The 18,864-nt window shown below is 42.7% G+C and overlaps 2 protein-coding genes across 2 annotated transcripts in view; both read left to right on the forward strand.

Moving 5' to 3' along the window:
- LOC143041016 (uncharacterized) overlaps positions 1-2,256 on the forward strand; it is a 47,122-nt gene extending 44,866 nt beyond the window's left edge. The window contains exon 6 of the mRNA XM_076212591.1: positions 2,067-2,256. Within this exon, the coding sequence (XP_076068706.1) occupies positions 2,067-2,156 (90 nt within the window). The 3' untranslated portion in view covers positions 2,157-2,256. The remainder of the gene's footprint in view (positions 1-2,066) is intronic.
- A 14,119-nt stretch (positions 2,257-16,375) lies between these two features.
- On the forward strand, positions 16,376-16,909 carry LOC143041221 (putative CENPB DNA-binding domain-containing protein 1). The gene has a single exon (XM_076213065.1). It carries the CDS (start codon positions 16,376-16,378, stop codon positions 16,907-16,909), a length of 534 nt encoding a protein of 177 aa, XP_076069180.1.
- Positions 16,910-18,864: the final 1,955 nt, after the last annotated feature.

Consider the following 18,864-nt stretch of genomic DNA (forward strand, 5'->3'; position numbering starts at 1 on the left):
TTGTTTGTAAACTTCCTCTGTTTAAATGCTTCTCTTTCTCCATTTTCTCCAAGCCCTGACCCTGGCCTTTCAGATTTGTTTCTGCTTCTTCCACCAATTTGTGGCACACGTTTGTTCAGTCTCAGATTGTGAAATCAACAGTAACATTGCTTACTCCAGACAGCCATGAATAGAAAAAAAAACACCTTATAGTAAAATTAAATAGTCAAACCATTCCACTAGAAAAGAACCTGAAAATTCTGTGGCTAACAATTGAATCATATGACATACACTCCCCATGTATCAAGGACCTGACAAGAAAAATCAACAAGGAAACAAAGCTATTAAAAACTTTCACCAGCACAGACTTTGGACAACAACAAAAAATTCTAATAACCAGCTATTAACAGTTCATAAGAACCACCCAAGAATATGCCTCCACAGCATGGTTTCCAATAATCAGCAAATCAAACAAACAATTTAAAAACACCAAAGAACAGAGCACTGAGAATGATAGCTAGCTATCCATATATCAAGGGCTTCTTCCCCCATGGAAAGGAGGTAGCCAGTCAAGGCACGAATTCGCTTCCACCCATTCCAATCCCATTCACCACCCTTGTTTCCCTCTCATCTTAGCTCCTTGTGGATGAAGGGTCATTACTGTCACCTGCCCACTGCTCAGAGAATAATAACAGAATGCACCAAAACCACCCCTATAGGACATCTGCATACAGAAACCAAAATCCTCCCAATAGAACATCACCTGAAAATGAAAAGAACACACTTCTATGCCAGAACCCTAAACATCATACAGCCTTCACAGTACATTTCACAAGCACCACCATTAGACCCCCCAAAAAAAAGTAAATAGATAAATACACCAGCACTTCATAACTTCCAGCCATGGTATTCTTAAGGGAGACAGGACTACTCAGCCAGCCACAGTCTAAAGAACAACAACTGAAATATCTACAGCAATCTACCACTTAAACTACATAAAACATCTACACAAAAACACCCAGATAACTAAACAAACCCTACAAGAAAGATTGCCAAACTCAGTACTCCAACAACCCCTAGATATAAGTTCCACAGAAAAAACCCTCCCACACCTGACAAGAACCACACTAACATGCTCACACTCAGGACACTACCTGGCATTAAGACAGTACCAACACAGAATAGGCCAGGTGACAGATTCAAGCCATCCCAGATACAACCACTACACTAAGGCACAGAACACCTCATACTACAATGCCCCACACTAACAGTCCTTAGATAACACAGTATCTTTTCTCTAAGTGGCTTATGGTCCTACTTGGAGGCCCCAGGTCTTCTGCAAGAGAGACTATGCGCAGTGGATTGATTGTAGATATACAAGATTTCTCATTTCCTCATAATTCAATTGTATGAATATCCTCCTAGTCTGTTTCTACAAAGAATTTCTTCAACCCTGAGAAGTTTGCTTTTGTAATTCATTTTCTGGCTCTGTTTCCTTATCCACCGGCTGAAATTAAATTTCTACATGGTCACATTTTCCTATGGGGGCAAAGCTAATGATGTCTGGCTCATTTGTAAGTAGCAGATCTAATCTCATGGGCACGTCACCTCTTACTCAAGTTACTTCCTTTACTCACTGGGTCATTGTGTTCTCCTTTGCTATACTTAACAGGGTATTTCCCCAGGAATCTGTCTTGGTACTTGCTTCCCAGTTGACCTCACTGCAGGTAAAATCTCCAGCAACATCCAAGCTCTTATTCTTGGAGAGGATTTATGTTACCATGAGGTCTCTTCAATTCAGCCCTTTAGTTCTAATTTTCAAGTGGATTACTTCAGCCTTGCTTTCATTTAGATTTGCTTCTTCGACCATTATGTCATTTCTCACAACAGCCATCACCCCACCACCCATTTGATCTTCTCTTTCTCTTCTCTAGGCAGTGTATCTTATTCCCCAGCTGAAGGTCAATATTTTTGGGGTTTTGCTTTCTATTAAGCTGTGTGTATGTGTATATATATATATACACACACACACACACATACATATTTATGAATACAGGTTCTATATATATTTGCATCTTTTTTGTCAGTTGTTTGGTGAACCAGAGGAACGAGAAGAGAAGTATTTACGAAGAATTTATACCATGAGGCAACGTGCAATGCTGGGTGAGCCTTTGTAAGTTCATTTCAGCTATTGGATTTTATTTTCACATGAATTCATTTGACATGTGTGTATTGCAATATATTGCAAAGTTAGAAAAAATAAAACTTGTGAAGATGTATTGGGTTTCATATTCCACAGGACATTTATTAAGGTTTTGTGTAGTTAATATTTTAGGGACTTTGGTTGACACCCTTATGTACCAGTCACCCATAATTCTCTTATGATTTGAAACTAATCTTCACTCAAAAGCAGTGCTGAAGAGTTATTACATATATTAACCCCTCCTTTCTGTTTCCATTCAATTCTCCATTACTGTTTATCTACATACCAAGAGCTTTTCCCCCCTTATAAGAGAGGTGTGTACCTATTCCCACCCATTTCACTCCCCTCCACCACCCTTTCCACCCATCCCATCTCAGTTTCTTAGGGATGATGGGTCATCCCTGCATACACTAACTGCCCTGGGTCAAACACAGTGCAGCAAGACAGTACATCCACAGCAAGGTCACTACAATTAATTGGTGGACCCCCCCCCCTCTCCATCCCCTTACGCAGAAAAAGAGAAGACAGGAAGAAATCCCTTTGGGCTGCATCAAAATATCATTCACACATAAGCACCCTACAGCCCCCATCCCTCCCTTGCATAGCAGTTTCATCCGTACACATTCTCCACTTATCCCTATCTTCTGCCTTCTCTCTTGTTCAACACCCACTTCAACCCCATCCATCCATCTCATCCTCAGTCATCCCCTCAAGTTCACTCCCCACACCTCTGCCCTCCTCACCTCTTTTATTAATCTTTCTTCACTCATTCTGTCCATGTGTCCAAACCATCCCAATAATCTTTCAGCAGCCCTATCTGCCATCTTTTCCACTCCTCTCCTCCTCACCTTCTTGTTTCTCACTCTGTCAAACCTACCATATTTCAAACATTTCATTTCAAACACGTTTAAATTTTTCATCTCTGCCTCTCTTCAATTCCAAGTCTTTGCCTCATACAGCATCGGCTTGATCACCCATTCATACAATCTCCTCTTTGCATACATTCCCAGTTGCCTATTTCTCATAACACTTCTTAATCCCCCAAGGCATTTACTTCTCTCAATCTACAATTTACCTCCACCTCCATTCCTCCCTTTCCTGCCACATGCAACCCCAAATACCTAAAGCTATCCACTTCCTCCAGCCTCTCTTCTTTTAGACTTCCAACTCTGCCATCCTCTACTCTTGTACATCTCATCACCTTGCTTTTACCCACATTTACCTTCAGCTTTCTCCTACCCCTTTCCAAACCCCACTGACTCCCAGAATCCCTCCTCTGACCCTGCCACAAGCAGCCTCATCACAACAACAACAATTGGCTCACCTCCCACTTTTCTCCATTTTCTTTAACAATCTCCAGTCCCCTGCCCATTGCCCTCTCCTTTACCTCCTGGACCACCCCATCCATGTACACATTGAATAGCCATGGAGACATGACACAGCCCTGATGCTATCCCACCCACAAACCACTCGCTCTCTCCATTTCCTATTCTAACACAGGCTCTACTACTCTTGTAAAACCTCTTTACTGCCCTTAACAGCTTTTCCCCAATCATATATATATGTAAAACCTCCAACAATGCCTTTCTATCCACCCTGTCATAAGTCTTTTCCAAATCCATAAAGGCCCAAAAAAACATCCTTACCTTTTCCCAAAGCTTTCTAACATAGCCTTACCACAAAAATTTGATCCATGCTTTCCTAAACCCACACTGTTCCTCACCAATTACTCCCTCTGTTCCTCTCCAAATCCTCTCAATCAAAACCCTCCTATAATCCTTCCTAACTACACTCAACAAACTGAACCCTCTGAAACTACTACACATATTTGTCCCCTTTTCCTTTGTAAAGCAGAACTATACAGGCACTCCTCCAGTCCTCTGGCACTCTACCCTCCCTCAGACACGCATTAAACTACCTCACCAGCCAGTCCACTGTTAATGTAACTCTCTTCATCAGACACTGTATGACACCTATCTAATCCAGGAACCTTACCTGTTCTCATCATTTTCAGAACTGCTTGCACCTTATCATTTCCTATTTCTCTATTTTCCTCTCCCATCACCGTCATTTTCTTAGCGCCTCCCACTACTACCGCTAATCCCTCCCTTTCCTCCTCCACATTTAACATACATATACCAAGGCTTTTTCCCCCTTACAAGGGAGGTAGCCAAAAAGGAAAAGGCATAAAATCATTCCCACCCATTCCATCCCTGAAAACACACCACACCCCTCCACCCTCCCTCTTATCTGAGCACCTCCTGGATGAAGGGTCATCCCTGCACCTTGTCCACTGACCTGGGTCAGAGGCAGTGTCGCAAGACACAGCACATCCACAGCAAGGCCGCTTCATTAAATCGGCGACCCCCCCTCTCTGTCCCCCCATGCATAAAAGGAGAAGACGGGGAGAAATCCCTTCGGGCTGCGTCAAATTTTGCTCACACATACTACCCCCCATCCCCCTGCCCATTTCACCTCATGCATCACATCATCCATATACAACCATTCTCCATTCACCCGTCTTCTGTCCTCTCCCGTCCTTCCTCAACAGACATTCCCCTCTTCCCAAAAGTCCCCTTCACCCCATCCATCCACCTCATCCTAGGACCCTTCATGTTCACTCCCTCCACATCTGCCTTCCATACCTCTTTTACTAGTCTTTCTTCACTCATTCTTTCCATGTGTCCAAAACATCCTAATACTCTCATCAACCCTATCTCCCAACTCCCTTTCCACCCCTGTTCTCCTCCTCACCTCCTCATTTCTCACTCTATCTAGACTAGTAACCCCCATCATACTTCTCAGACACCTCATCTCAAACACATTCAAACTCCTTCTCTCTTCCTCTCTTATGTTCCATGTTTCTGCCCCATACAGTGCTGTTGGCACAATGACTCCTTCATACAGTCTCCTCTTAGCATCCATTCCCAAATGTCTATTTCTAATTACACTTTTTAATCCACCAAGGCATTTACTCGCTTCTGTCAATCTACATTCTACCTCCACCTTCACTCCACCTTTTCTCTCTAAAATACTCCCATCTTCACCTTAGTGCCTCCTCTTCTGTCAAGATGTGTCCATCTGTGCCTTTTACCTTTTCTTCTCTACTTGACTTGCCTCCCCTTCCTCTCTTGATTTCCTTCCAAAACATATTTTTATTGCTTTCAAAGTTTTGTCATACTCCCCATTTTACATCTGCTCCCAATTTTGCCTCCTTTATCTTATTTTGCTTCTTTTCTCTTTTCTTTATACTTCCCATATTTTTCTCTCGTCCTACTTTGTAACCAGCCCCTGAATGCTTGCTCCTCTTCTACTACCATCATTTCATCATCCCACCACTCGCTACCCTTCCTTCTATTCCTGCCCATCCTTCTTGTTAAACATAGTCTTTGCACTCCTTGTCACTTCCTCCTTGTAACACCCCCATTCCTCTACCACACCAACTTCCACTCAATCCTTTACCACTTTCCATACTTCTCAACTTCTCCACGTACTCCTTGTTCTCTCCATTACTACTTCTGAAAATACCTCTTCAGCACTACATTGTCCCCAAAGATAGGAGTGTTGGTTATAAGGCAAGATTTCTCCGTTGCTATGTAACCTGGAGTCAGTAATGGCTTGGTTGATGATTGAGGGTTTTCCATCCATCTGCTTTCCTCCTGGTGAGCAGGGAGCAGATTGTGATATTTGGAAACCCTTGCCAGGCCACTATGTGCAGGTGTATGAGTATCACAGTATGCATGTGCCAAGACATGTGAGGGTCCATTAAACTCGATTAAATGTGAATTGATGGTTTTAGCTACATTTCAAGTTGCAATCAGTCAGTTGATCTGTTGCCCCTGATCTCATACAGAAGACCTGCAGCCTTCAGGTAGCTGGCAACAACCTCTGGGTGGAACCATAAATCATTCAGGGACCATATATAGTGTTGTTTTCAAGGGATTATTGGTGGGGGCCATTCCAGTATGTGGTCTGTCTTCCACATGGTGATTGCATTAGGGGCAATTTGAATCTGCAGCAAGGCCTATTCCATGTTCATAGTTTTAATGCTGGATGGTGTCCTAAGCACTGGCATGCCAGTGTGGCTCTTTTCAGGCCTGGCTGCAACTACCAGTAGAATAGACAAGTTGTAAACATGGCAAAAGGGGTTATAAACATTTTGCCAAAAGTTTCTAGTCATGAGTGACTGATGTGCAAGTAAAGATATGTTTGTATTTCCCCCTCTTAAGTGTTGTCAACATTGTGTTCACATTGAAACTGTTTCACACGGAGCAAAGGGCAGATCATGGATTTTTATATATATATATATATATGTATATATATGCTCATAGTTAGATGCTCTGTATCCGTGTTTGAGATCCATTCCAATTTCATTGTAGCAGTAGTGTACAGAAGCAGGGTATATTATTTCACAATTTTAGAAGATAGTGTTTCAAAACCCAGGAAGTAATAAATGTGGAGTTCTCAAGTTTAGGAAATTTTGTGTTGATAATTATTACCCACTTTGAATAAAAAGTAAAAAAAAGAATTAGATTGAATTAATAAAGTAGATTAAATTTAAATAGAATAGAATACATACATATACCAAGGCTTTTTCCCCCTTACAAGGCTGGTAGCCAAAAAGGAAAAGGCACAAAATCATTCCCACCCATTCCATCCCTGAATACACTCCATCCTCCACCCTCCCTCTTATCTTAGCACCTCCTGGATGACGGGTCATCCCTGCACCTTATCCACTGCCCTGGGTCAGAAGCAGTGTCGCAAGACACAGCACATCCACAGCAAGGCCGCTTCATTAAATCGGCGACCCCCCCTCTCCATCCCCCCATTGCATAAAAGGAGAAGACGGGGAGAAATCCCTTCGGACTGCGTCAAATTTTGCTCACACATACTACCTCACCCCCCATCCCCCTGCCCATTTCACCTCATGCATCACATCATCCATATACAACCATTCTCCATTCACTCGTCTTCTGTCCTCTCCCGTCCTTCCTCAACAGACATTCCCCTCTTCCCGAAAGCCCCCTTCACCCCATCCATCCACCTCATCCTAGGACGTCCCCTCATGTTCACTCCCTCCACATCTGCCTTCCATACCTCTTTTACTAGTCTTTCTTCACTCATTCTTTCCATGTGTCCAAACCATCCTAATACTCTTTCATCAACCCTATCTCCCAACTCCCTTTCCACCCCTGTTCTCCTCCTCACCTCCTCATTTCTCACTCACTCTAGCCTAGTAACCCCCATCATACTTCTCAGACACCTCATCTCAAACACATTCAAACTCCTTCTCTCTTCCTCTCTTATGTTCCATGTTTCTGCCCCATACAGTGCTGTTGGCACAATCACTCCTTCATAGAATAAATAAACTTGAGATAAGATAGAATAAGTAAAACTTTGATGAAACTGATTAAATCAAATTATTTGGATAAGGCTTATGATAGGGTAGACAGTATGGCATTGTGCTGTTTTGCAAAGATATGGCATTGGGGGAAAGCTGTTAAGGGCAGTCAAGAGTTTTTATAAGAGTAGTAGAGCCTGTATTAGAATTGGAAATGGAGAGAGAAAGTGATTTAAGGTAAATGCGGGACTGCAAAAAGGATGTCATTTCACCATGATTGTTCAATGTGTACATGGATGGGGTGGTGTGGGAAGTAAATGGGTAGTGGACAGGAGATACATACATACACCAACAGCTTTTTCCCCCTTACCCGGGTGGTAGACAAAAAGAAAAAGGCATGGAAACCACTCCCACCCATTCCATTCCCTACATATTTCACTCCCCTCCACCCTCCTCCCTCCCAATTATCTTGGCACCTCCTGGATGACAGGTCATCCCTGCATCCTGTCCACTGCCCTGGGTCGGAAGCAGTGTCACAAGACACAGCACATCTACAGCAAGGCCGCTTCATAAACTCGGTGACCCCCCCTCTCCGTCCCCCTATGCAGAAAAGGAGAAGACTGGGAGAAATCCCTTTGGGCTGCATCAAATTTTTCTCATACACACTTCCTCACCCCCATGCCCCACCCAATCCCCCTCATGCATCACAGCATCGTCCATACACAACCCCTCACCATTCATCTCTATCTTCTGTCCTCTCCCATCCTTCCTCAACAGACATTCCTCTCTTTTGTGATGCCCCTTTCACCCAATCCATCCATCTCATCCTAGGACGCCCCCTCATATTCACTCCTTCCACCTCTGTATTCCACACCTCTTTTACTAATCTTTCTTCACTCATTCTTTCCATGTGTCCAAACCATCCTAATACTCTTTCATCAACCCTATCTCCCAACTCCCTTTCCACCCATTCTCCTCCTCACCTCCTCATTTCTCACTCTATCTAGCCTACTAACCCCTATCATACTTCTCAGACATTTCATCTCAAACACATTCAAACTCCTCTCTTCCTCTCTTATGTTCCATGTTTCTGCCCTATACAGTGCTGTTGGCACAATCACTCCTTCATATAACCTCCTCTTAGCATCCATTCCCAGATGTCTATTTCTCATTACACTTTTTAATCCAAGGCATTTCCTCGCTTCTCTCAATCTACATTCTACCTCCACCCCCACATCTCCCTTTCCTGCCACATTCGCACCCAAGTATCTAAAACTATCCACTTCCTCCAGTCTCTCTCCCTTAATGCTCACTTCTAGTCTGCCGTCACTCTCTCCCCTTATACATCTCATCACCTTACTTTTACCCACATTTATCTTCAGCTTCCTTCTTTCACACACCTTCTCAAACTCTGTCACTAACTTCCTCAATCCCTCCTCTGATCCTGCTACAAGCGCAGTGTCGTCAGCAAACAACAACTGGCTTATTTCCCACTTTTCTCCATTTTCTTTAACCATCTCCAACCCCTGACCCACTACCCTTGCATTCACCTCTCGCACCACCCCATCCATGTATAGATTGAACAGCCAGGGTGACATAACACATCCCTGACAAAGTCCCACCTTTACCTCAAACCATTCACTCTCTCCATTTCTAATCCTAACACAAGCTCTACTACTCTCGTAAAAACTCTTGACTGCTCTTAACAGCTTTCCTCCTATCCCATATATCTGCAGTACCTCCCACAGTGCCTTCCTGTCTACCCTGTCGTAAGCCTTTTCCAGATCCATAAAAGCCCAAAAAACATCCTTACCTTTTCCTATAGCTTTCTCACATATCTGTCTTACCACAAAAATCTGATCTACACAACCCCTACCTGTCCTAAACCCACACTGTTCCTCACCAATTACTCCCTCTGTTCCTTTCCTAATCCTCTCAATCAAGACCCTCCCATAAGCCTTCCCAACTACACTCAACAAGCTGATCCCTCTGAAACTACTACACTCACACTTGTCCCCCTTTCCCTTGTAAAGCGGAACTATACAGGCACTCCTCTAGTCCTCTGGCACTCTACCCTTTCGAACATTAAATAACCTCACCAGCCAGTCCACCATAACTGTACCTCCTTTCTTCAGACATTCTTCATAGCATCCATCCAACCGGCCTTACCTGCTTTCATCATCTTAACAGCTGCTTTCACTTCATCCTTCCCTATTTCTCCTCCATTTTCCTCACTCATCACTCTTATATTCTTAGTGCTTCCCACTGAACTACCTTTCCCTCCCTATCCTCCTTCACATTTAGCAACTCCCTAAAATACTCTGCCCACCTTCCTCTCACTGCCTTCTCCATTATCATCTCTCCATCTGCACCTTTTACCTTTTCTTCTCTACTTGATTCTCATCCTCTTCCTCCTTAAATTTCTTTCCAAAACATCTTTTTATTACTTTCAAAATTTTCGGTCATACTCTTACCCCATTTCACGTCAGCTCTCCTCTTTGCCTCCTTTATCTTCTGCTTAACTTCCCTTCTCTTTACTTTGTACCTCTCATACAATTCCCCCATCCTAATTTGTAGCCAATCTATGAAAGCCTGCTTCTCTTCTACACCCTTCTTTGCTTCCTCATCCCACCACTCACTACCCTTCCTTCTATTTTCTCCTGCCCTCCTTGTTACACACACCATCTTTGCACACCTTATGACTCCCTCCTTGAACCATCCCCATTCCTCCTCCACTCCTAGTTCTACTCTATCCTTCACTCCCTCCCATTCCTCTCTCAGCTTCTTCTTATACTCATTCTCCTTTTCTTTCTTATTTAAGCAGTTCACTCTTAAGTACCTCCCTACCTTCTGCCCTTTTCCTCTTTCTCCACCTATTCTCCACTCTCAATTTACCTTCCACCAGAAAATGATCTGATATTCCTAGACTCCCCTTAGAACATGTACATCCTTAACTCTTCCTGCCATACTCCTGGTCACCACTATATAGTCCATTAAAGCTCTATCTGCCACCCTTCCATCCACCACCCTCTCCCATGTGTACTTATGCTTGACTTTCTTCCTAAACACTGTATTTGCTATCATCAACTCTCTTTCAAGACATATCTCCACCATCAATTCTCCACTACAATTTTTACCTGGAACTCCATATTCCCAATCACTCCGTCTAGACTGGAGATGGTGAAAGAAAAAGGAGCCAGTTGTTGTTTCCTGACACTGCTTGTGTCAGGGTCAGAGGGGGACTAAGGCAATTACTGATGGAGTTTTGGAAGGTATGGGATAGGAGAAAGTTGAAGGCACATGTGAGTGAAAGTAAGGTGATGAGATATACAAATGAAGAGGATGGCAACAAGTTAGAAGTAAGTCATAAAGAAGAGAGACTGGAGGAAGTGGATAGCTTTAGGTATCTGGGGTTGCATGTGGCAGGAAAGGTAGTGGAGGTGGAGGTAAATTATTGAGAGAAGCAAATAAGTGCCTTGGGGATTAAAATATATCTTGAGAAATAGGCATCTGGGAATGGATCCAAAGATGAGATTATATGAAAGAGTGATTGTGCTGATGGCACTGTATACCGGAGACTTGGGATTTAAGGAAGGCAGAGAGGAAAAGTTTAGATGTGTTTGAGATGAAATATCTGAGAAGTATGGTAGGGGTTACAAGGTTGGATAGAATGAGAAAAGAGGTAAGGAAGAGAGTGGGAGTGGAAAAGGATATGGCAGATAATGCTGATGAAAGAGTATTGGGATGATTTGGACACATGGAAAGAATAGGTGAAAAAAAGATTAGTAAAAGGTGTGGAGGGCAGAGGTGAATGTAGTGAACTTGGGATGACTGAGGATGAGATGGATGGATGGGATGAAAGGGTTTTTGAGCAAGAAGGGAATGTCTATTAACCAGGGAAGAAGGAAGGCAGGAGATGGGGTGAATGAAGAATGGCTGTGTATAAATGATACTGTGATGCAAAGATGGGGCAGGGGAGTAGGGAGTAGTTATGTGTGAATGACATTTTGATGCTGCCTGAAGGGATTAAATCACAATTTTTTTTTCCTCATATGAGGGGATGGTGAGGGGGGGGTCACTGATTATGTGTGAATGACATTTTGATGCTGCCTGAAGGGATTTAATCACTTTTTTTTCCACATGAGGGATGAAGAGGAGGGGTGGTTGATTAACCTCTTGAATACAATGATGCCTATGTATGCATCATGAGCTGCGAGTAGGGTATACGAGGATGCCAGTGTTGGTTTCGTGATTATATTTATTTTGTAGTTGTAGCTGAGTGACCCTCATACTCTGTGAGTAGCCTTGATCACATTTTCTGTGATGTTATATTTATTCAAGGTGAAAGAGAAGGAGTATAACAGCAGTAACTGTTTTGTTATGCGGGTATTGTGATGCATCATCGTACATCAGGTAACCTGATGTGCATGTGAATGTTTGACTCATTGAAGAGGTTAATTGAAGTAGCCTTGCTGTGGATGTATTGGGTCTTCCTGCATTGCGTCTGACCCTGGGAAGAGGGCAGGATGTAGGGATAACCCATCATCCATGAGGAGCTAAGGTGAGAGGGAGGAAAGGTTGGTGGATGGGAGTGGGTACATGCCTTTTGACTTGGCTATCTCCCTTGTAAGGGAAAAAAAGCCTTTGGCATGTAGATAGAGAAAATAAATTTATAATGGAATGGCAGACATGGAACATAAGAGAGGAAGAGTTTGAGATGAAATATTTGAGAACTATGGTAGAACTTACAAGGTTGGATAGTGTGAGAAACAAGGAGGTGAGGAGGAGAGCAGGGCTGGAAAAGGAGATGAGAGATAGGGTTGATGAAAGAGTATTGGGATGGTTTGGACACATGGAAGGAATAAGTAAAGAAAGATTAGAAAAAGAAGTGTGGAAGGTAGAGGTGGATGGAGTGAACACAAGGGGATTGGGTAAAATGGGTGTTGAGCAACAGGAGGATGTCTGTTGGGAGAAGGCAGAAGATAGGGGTAAGTGGAGAATGGCTGTGTATTGGATAACACTGATAAATGGAAGGGAGTTTGATGCAGCCTGAAGAATTTCTCCCTGTCTTCAATGTTACTGCTTGAGGTGATGGAGAGGGGGGTCACTGATTAAATGAAGCAGCCTTGCTGTGGATGTGCTGTGTCTTGCTGCATTGCTTCTGACCCAGGGCAGTGGGCAAGATCCAGGAATGACCTATCATCCAGGAGAAGCTAAGATGAGAGAGAGGGAAGGGTGAAAATGGAATTATGCCTTTTGACTTTGGCTACTTCTCTTGCAAGGGGGAAAAAGCCCTTGGTAGTATGTATGTATAATGGAGTGAATGATTTTTGGTAATACAGCATCATTTATCATGCCAAGTTATTGCTGCAATGAATAACAACCCAGCAGGATGAACAATGAAACTGCATGTGGTATTCCTCTGAAATGGACCTCAGAGAGAATGATCTCCCCACTGCTATCTTCTTCAAATACCTTCAACATCTTCACCTCTATCAGGAGGCATAGCCCCAACAGCTGAACCTTGAGGTCTCTCTTAGCTTCAGCTATCTTTCCTTTGCTATTAGACACAAGAAGAACTGACAACTAGCAACTGCTACCCTCCTCTTCCTCCCAAAATCCAGTGATATGGGAACATTCCCACTTGAATAAAATGCAAACAGCAGTTCAACTTTTCTTCCTAGATATCAGCAGGAAGGCCCAAGGACTATTGCCCATTACTGTGGGGCTGGGGGTTTTTCCCCCTTACAAGGTAGGAAGCCAAGTCAAAAGGCAAGTATCCACTCCCACCCATTTTGCTCCCACCTATTCCACTCCCATCCACCACCCTTTCATCTTAGATCCTCATGGATGACAGGTCATCCCTGTATTCAAGGTGACAATATTGATTAGAACAAAGTAGTTGGAGTTTTTTTTTCCTCCATATGTAATGATCACAGCCTGTGTCCTGCTACATTGCTTCTGACCCAGGGCAGTGGGTAGGATACAGGGTATCTATGAGGAGCTGAGGTGAGAGGGGGGAAAGGGTGGTGGATAGGAGCAAATACTTGCCTTTTGACTTGGCTACATCCCCGGTAAGGGGGGGAAAAGCCTTTGGTACATAGATAGATGTAAGGATCATGTGACAGTGGTGTAATCAGAAGTGTGGTGGTCTAGTATTCACTAAATTATGGTTTTGAATTCCTCACTTCTCTCTGATTCCTGGCAGTGACTATTACCTGTCCCAACAATCCAAGTGCACAAGGCAACTGGTGACTGCTTTGGCCACAGCTACTCAATGCCTCCTGACATAAGCTCCTCACCTTATATATAAGGATTAACAAGGCATTTCACATTCTTCAGTACAGTACATAGTTTTTGTAGAGTTTTATGAAATAATACAAGTGATTCAATTAGTCCAAAATGTGGTGTCATATTAAAAAAAGAAAGTTAAGTCTACAGTTAATGTCACCAGAATTGGTGTATCATGCCAGAAGTGAGTGCAGACTGGTGAGACCAGTGATGTCTTGCAGCCTTGAATAGATAAGTCACCACTGGGATTTGTGGTGGACGGACGTGTTTTGCTGTTCTCTGTGAGTTACGTGTTTTTTTTCCCTATTTCTGTGTGCTATTGTGTTCATCAGTGGGCAATGGGGTTGAGAAAGGATTTGAAGAAGGACCAACGGGCTGTATAGGTCCCCTGGTAAAGGAAGGAAAGTCAAACAAAGAAATTTCAAGCATCACCAGTATTCTGCATTCTGTGCAAAGATTTACCAAGTGTTGCCATGACACTGGTGGTGCTGACCCAGAGCTTCCAAGAAAAATGCCAGGAGGAGTTGATAAGACTACACCCAGGACCTTAAAGTTCCTGCAGTGTTAACTTGACAGAGAATATCTGATTTCTGCTAAATAGTTAAAATGCAAAAACCTTCAACTCTTGGCCAGTGTGTCTCTGAGGACCATTCAACATCACCACTATGCTCTTGGGTATAAGCACCACACACTTCACAGAAAACAGATTATTACAACCAGGCAAAATAGGAATCTAATTAGTTTTTGCCAAAAATATCTTGCCCGGGATCAGGACAAGTGGGAGAAAGTGTTACAGTCCGATGAGGCCACCTTTACCATCACTAGCAATTGAGGAGGGAAGATAAGAATATGCTGTTGTCAAGGTGCCTACTACCCTAGGTACAGTGAGGGGACTGTCAAGCACCCTGACTCTGTGTTGGAAAGCTTGTGGTCTAACCAAAGAACATTACAGTCAACAAGGATAGATACCTAGAGCTCTTGGCAGACCATCTTGAGGACTGCTTCAGCATGTCAAAGTGAAGTGTACCAGCAGGCTGGGGCACCAGCTCACACAGGAAAACTGGTAACTGGTTGGCTGGATTTTGTGGAAATTGAATATATAAAGGATTGGCCAGGCAACAGTCCTGACCTTTCTCCAATAAAAAAAATTGTGGGTATTGATGAAAGCCCAGTTGAGGAACCATGACACATCAAGTGTGCTGAAATTGTTGGCACCCTTCAAAATATCTAGGCTAACTTCACCCCATCCTTCCTCAAAAGCCTCACTCTCTCTGTTCCCTCATGCCTCAGGTCTTGTTTGAAGAATAAGGAAAGATCCACCAATTGATAAAAATGACCAAGTACCAAATATGAAGTCTTTTCATGTTTTGTGAACAAATATGATGTGATGGGGTAGGAAATGATGTGCTGTAAATTCTATTTGTAGTCATTATTGATGGTTAATTCTGCATTTAGGAATGTGAAATAGGGTTTATACAATCTTGGAATAAATACCAGTAACTACAGGTAGCATTAGGATTCTTAAACCAGCATAATAAAAGATCTATTTAACTTGTCAAAAATTAATATATCATACATCTCATTGGGTGGTCTCTCAAAAGTCAACGATCTTCAACATACTTGCAGAAGATATACTCCTGTTTGCAAGCTACCTGTACATTTCACCCAATGTACAAGTGTTCAGGAATGAGATGTACAAATTTTGACTTATTTTTGCAAAGTACTTTGTATCTACTCACAAATTGTTAGTACTTGGGTGTGAGTATTGATGTTTTACATGTAGAGCTGATCAATAAATGTGGTAAGGAGGCTAATAACAATAAAAGACAGTGCAAGTGAAAACAGAGTTCATTGTTTTTCGTTTTCATTTTAGGGTGGTATGTTAATGCCACTGGGAAGACTATGATGGACCCATGATGGGTACCTGCATGTGGTGGTCCTGCAAGATGGACAGTGAAGCTGCTCATTTTCAAACCCCGTCATCCTCCTCAACTCCATCAGGAGGTGTAGCCTTGAGGCGCTGGCACTCGGTCTCCAGACCAGGCAACTATACTACTTTGAGCCAGTAACATAGAAACAGTTCTGCACTGACACAATACAGACAACAGTCCAAAGTTTCTTCCCAGAGAGGTCTGTGGGAGGTTCCAAGGATCATTGCCAGCCACTGTGGGCTGTGGGTTTTCCACTCATAGAAACTAGACTGTGTGACTACTCTGTAACCCTTGGCAATGCTGCAACTAGTGCTGTTATCCTGCCAACATCTGTATGTCAAAGAAAATTTGCTTCATCTTTCTGTTTACAGTGGAACCCCGCCATTCACCCTCCTCTCTACTCGTACAACTCGTTATTCATCCAACTTGTTCAAGTAAAATTCAACTCATCATTTGTACACTTGCCCTGCGATTCAGACAACATCACCTTGTTACTGGCTGCACTATGCGATCGCTTCAGCTCAGTCTCGTGCTAGCTTCCGTACGCTACACATCATCCACACAAGCTTTGTGAAACTTTGTGCTACTTTATTGCTATTTTTTGTTATTTTTATTAAAAAGAGTGCAACCATGGGTCGGAAAAAGATTGGTGATTCAACCAAGCCTAAAAGGAAAGCAGTGAGAAGGACAATTGAATTGAAAAAAGAACTCATTGCGAAGTTTGAAAGTGGAACTCGTATCTCTGACCTGGCAACTCAGTATGGCATGGCGAAATCAACCATATCGTCTATACTGAAAAATAAAGACATAATAAAAGAGGCTAATGTGGCAAAAGGAGTGACCATTCTTGCTGTGAACAGGTCAACTATAATTGAACAAATGGAAAAACTTTTGTTAGTTTGGATTAACGAAAAACAACTTGCTGGTGACAGTATTTCTGAAACAATAATGTGTGAAAAAGCAAAGCGGTTGCATGATGACCTTAAGCGAGACAGCCCTGGAACCAGTGCGCAAACTGATAAATTTAAAGCAAGTAGGGGGTGGTTTGATCAATTTAAGAAGCGAAGTAGCATTCACAGTGCTGTTAGGCGTGGGGAGGCTGCCAGTGCAAACAAAGATGCTGCTGAAAAGTTTGTTGGGGAATTTAAAAACTGTAGAGAGTGAGGGATTTACTCCTCACCAAGATTTTAATTGTGACAAAACTGGCCTCTTCTGGAAGAAGATGCCTAAGAGGACCTACATCACAAAAGAGGAGAAATCATTGCCAGGACACAAGCCTATGAAAGACAGGTTTACACTCTTGTTGTGTGCTAATGCTAGTGGGGACCTCAAAATTAAACCTTTGCTTGTCTACCACTCAGAAAACCCAAGAGTGTTCAAGAAAAATAATCTTATAAAAAGTAAACTCAGTGTAATGTGGAGGGCTAATAGTAAGGCTTGGATAACAAGGCAGTTCTTCACTGAGATGATGTATGAAGTGTTTGCCCTGAGTGTGAAAAAATATCTAGAGCAGAAAAATTTACCACTCGAGGCCCTTCTGGTAATGGACAACGCTCCTGCTCACCCTCCAGGCTTGGAGGAAGATCTGGTGGGTGAATACAGCTTCATCCAAGTGAGGTTTTTGCCCCCTAATACCAATCCTCTAATCCAGCCCATGGATCAGCAGATCATTTCAAACTTCAAAAAGCTTTACGCAAAAGCACTTTTTCAAAGGTGCTTTGAAGCTCTGGCACAGAACTAACCCTCAGGGACTTTTGGAAGAACCATTTTAATATCCTTCATTGCTTGAGGATAATAGACAAAGCCTGGGGGGAAGTTTCTTTCAGGACACTGAGCTCTGCCTGGAAGAATCTGTGGCAAGACTGTGTGACAGCCAGAGACTTTGAAGGCTTTGACATGGAGCCTGAGTGGTGGATGATATTGTGTCCCTGGGGAAGTCCATGGGTTTGGATGTAGACAGTGGTGATGTGGAGGAGTTGGTCGAAAATCACAGAAATGAGCTGACAACTGAAGAACTCCAAGAACTGCACAGGGAGCAGGAAGAAGAAGTGATTGAAGAACTTTCTTCTTCAGAGGAGGAAAGTAATAAGGGAAGCATTTCCACTGCAGAAATTAAAGACCTGTGTTATCACTGGGAGAAAATACAGAGAGTGGTGGAAAAATGGCATCCTAACACTGCTGTGGTCAACAGGAGCATCAATTTGTTCAATGACAATGTTATTGACCATTTTAGAAAAATTCTGAAAAATCGTTAAAGGCAGACAACATTGGACAGGTTTTTAAAGAAAGAATCCCAAGATTCTTCTAGTGCAAAAAGACAGAAAAAAGAAAGAACACCAGAAAGAGAGAAAACACCTGAAGGGATGTCACTGGATGTTTATATGGAAGGTGACTCCCCTTCCAAACAGTAACATCAACATCCCTCCTCCTCTCCACCTTCCACTTATGCCATCAGCTCACTTCAGTACAGGTAAAGGGCAGTTAAATTTTTATCTATTTCATGTACAGTACTGTATATTTATTGTTTTTCATAGTTTTTATGCATTTTATGCTTAAAATATTATTACAAAGGTTTAGATAAGCAATCATCTGTGGGTCTGGAATGGATTAATCCAATTTACATTATATCTTATGGGAAAAAATTATTTGCCATTTGTACAAATCGCCATTCGAACAGCCTCCTGGAACGGATTGTGTACGAATAGTGAGGTTCCACTGTATATACCAAGGGGCTTTTTCCCCCTTATAAGGGAGGAAGCCAAGTCAAAAGGCAAGTATCCACTCCCACCCATTTTGCTCCCACCTATTCCACTCCCATCCACCACCCTTTCCTCCCTTTCATCTTAGCTTCTCATGGATGACAGGTCATCCCAGTATCCCACCCACTGCCTTGGGTCAGAAGCAATGCAGTGAAGTCAAGACAAATGTACTTCAAACATTGTAAAAAAGATTTGTATACTGTGTGGATACACCAATTTGACAACACCTTTGTCAGTAAAAGGGGTGATTTTTAATGTTAAAAAAGTGTCCAGTGTAGCAATTTCACTTCACTGTTCAATGGGGAGAGGAAAATATACATTATTAAATTCATATCTGTTCTGTGGTGTTTTGAAGTTTAC

Source organism: Oratosquilla oratoria, chromosome 30, assembly GCF_046742065.1.
Source record: "Oratosquilla oratoria isolate Oo_2021 chromosome 30, ASM4674206v1, whole genome shotgun sequence".
Classification (NCBI taxonomy): domain Eukaryota; kingdom Metazoa; phylum Arthropoda; class Malacostraca; order Stomatopoda; family Squillidae; genus Oratosquilla; species Oratosquilla oratoria.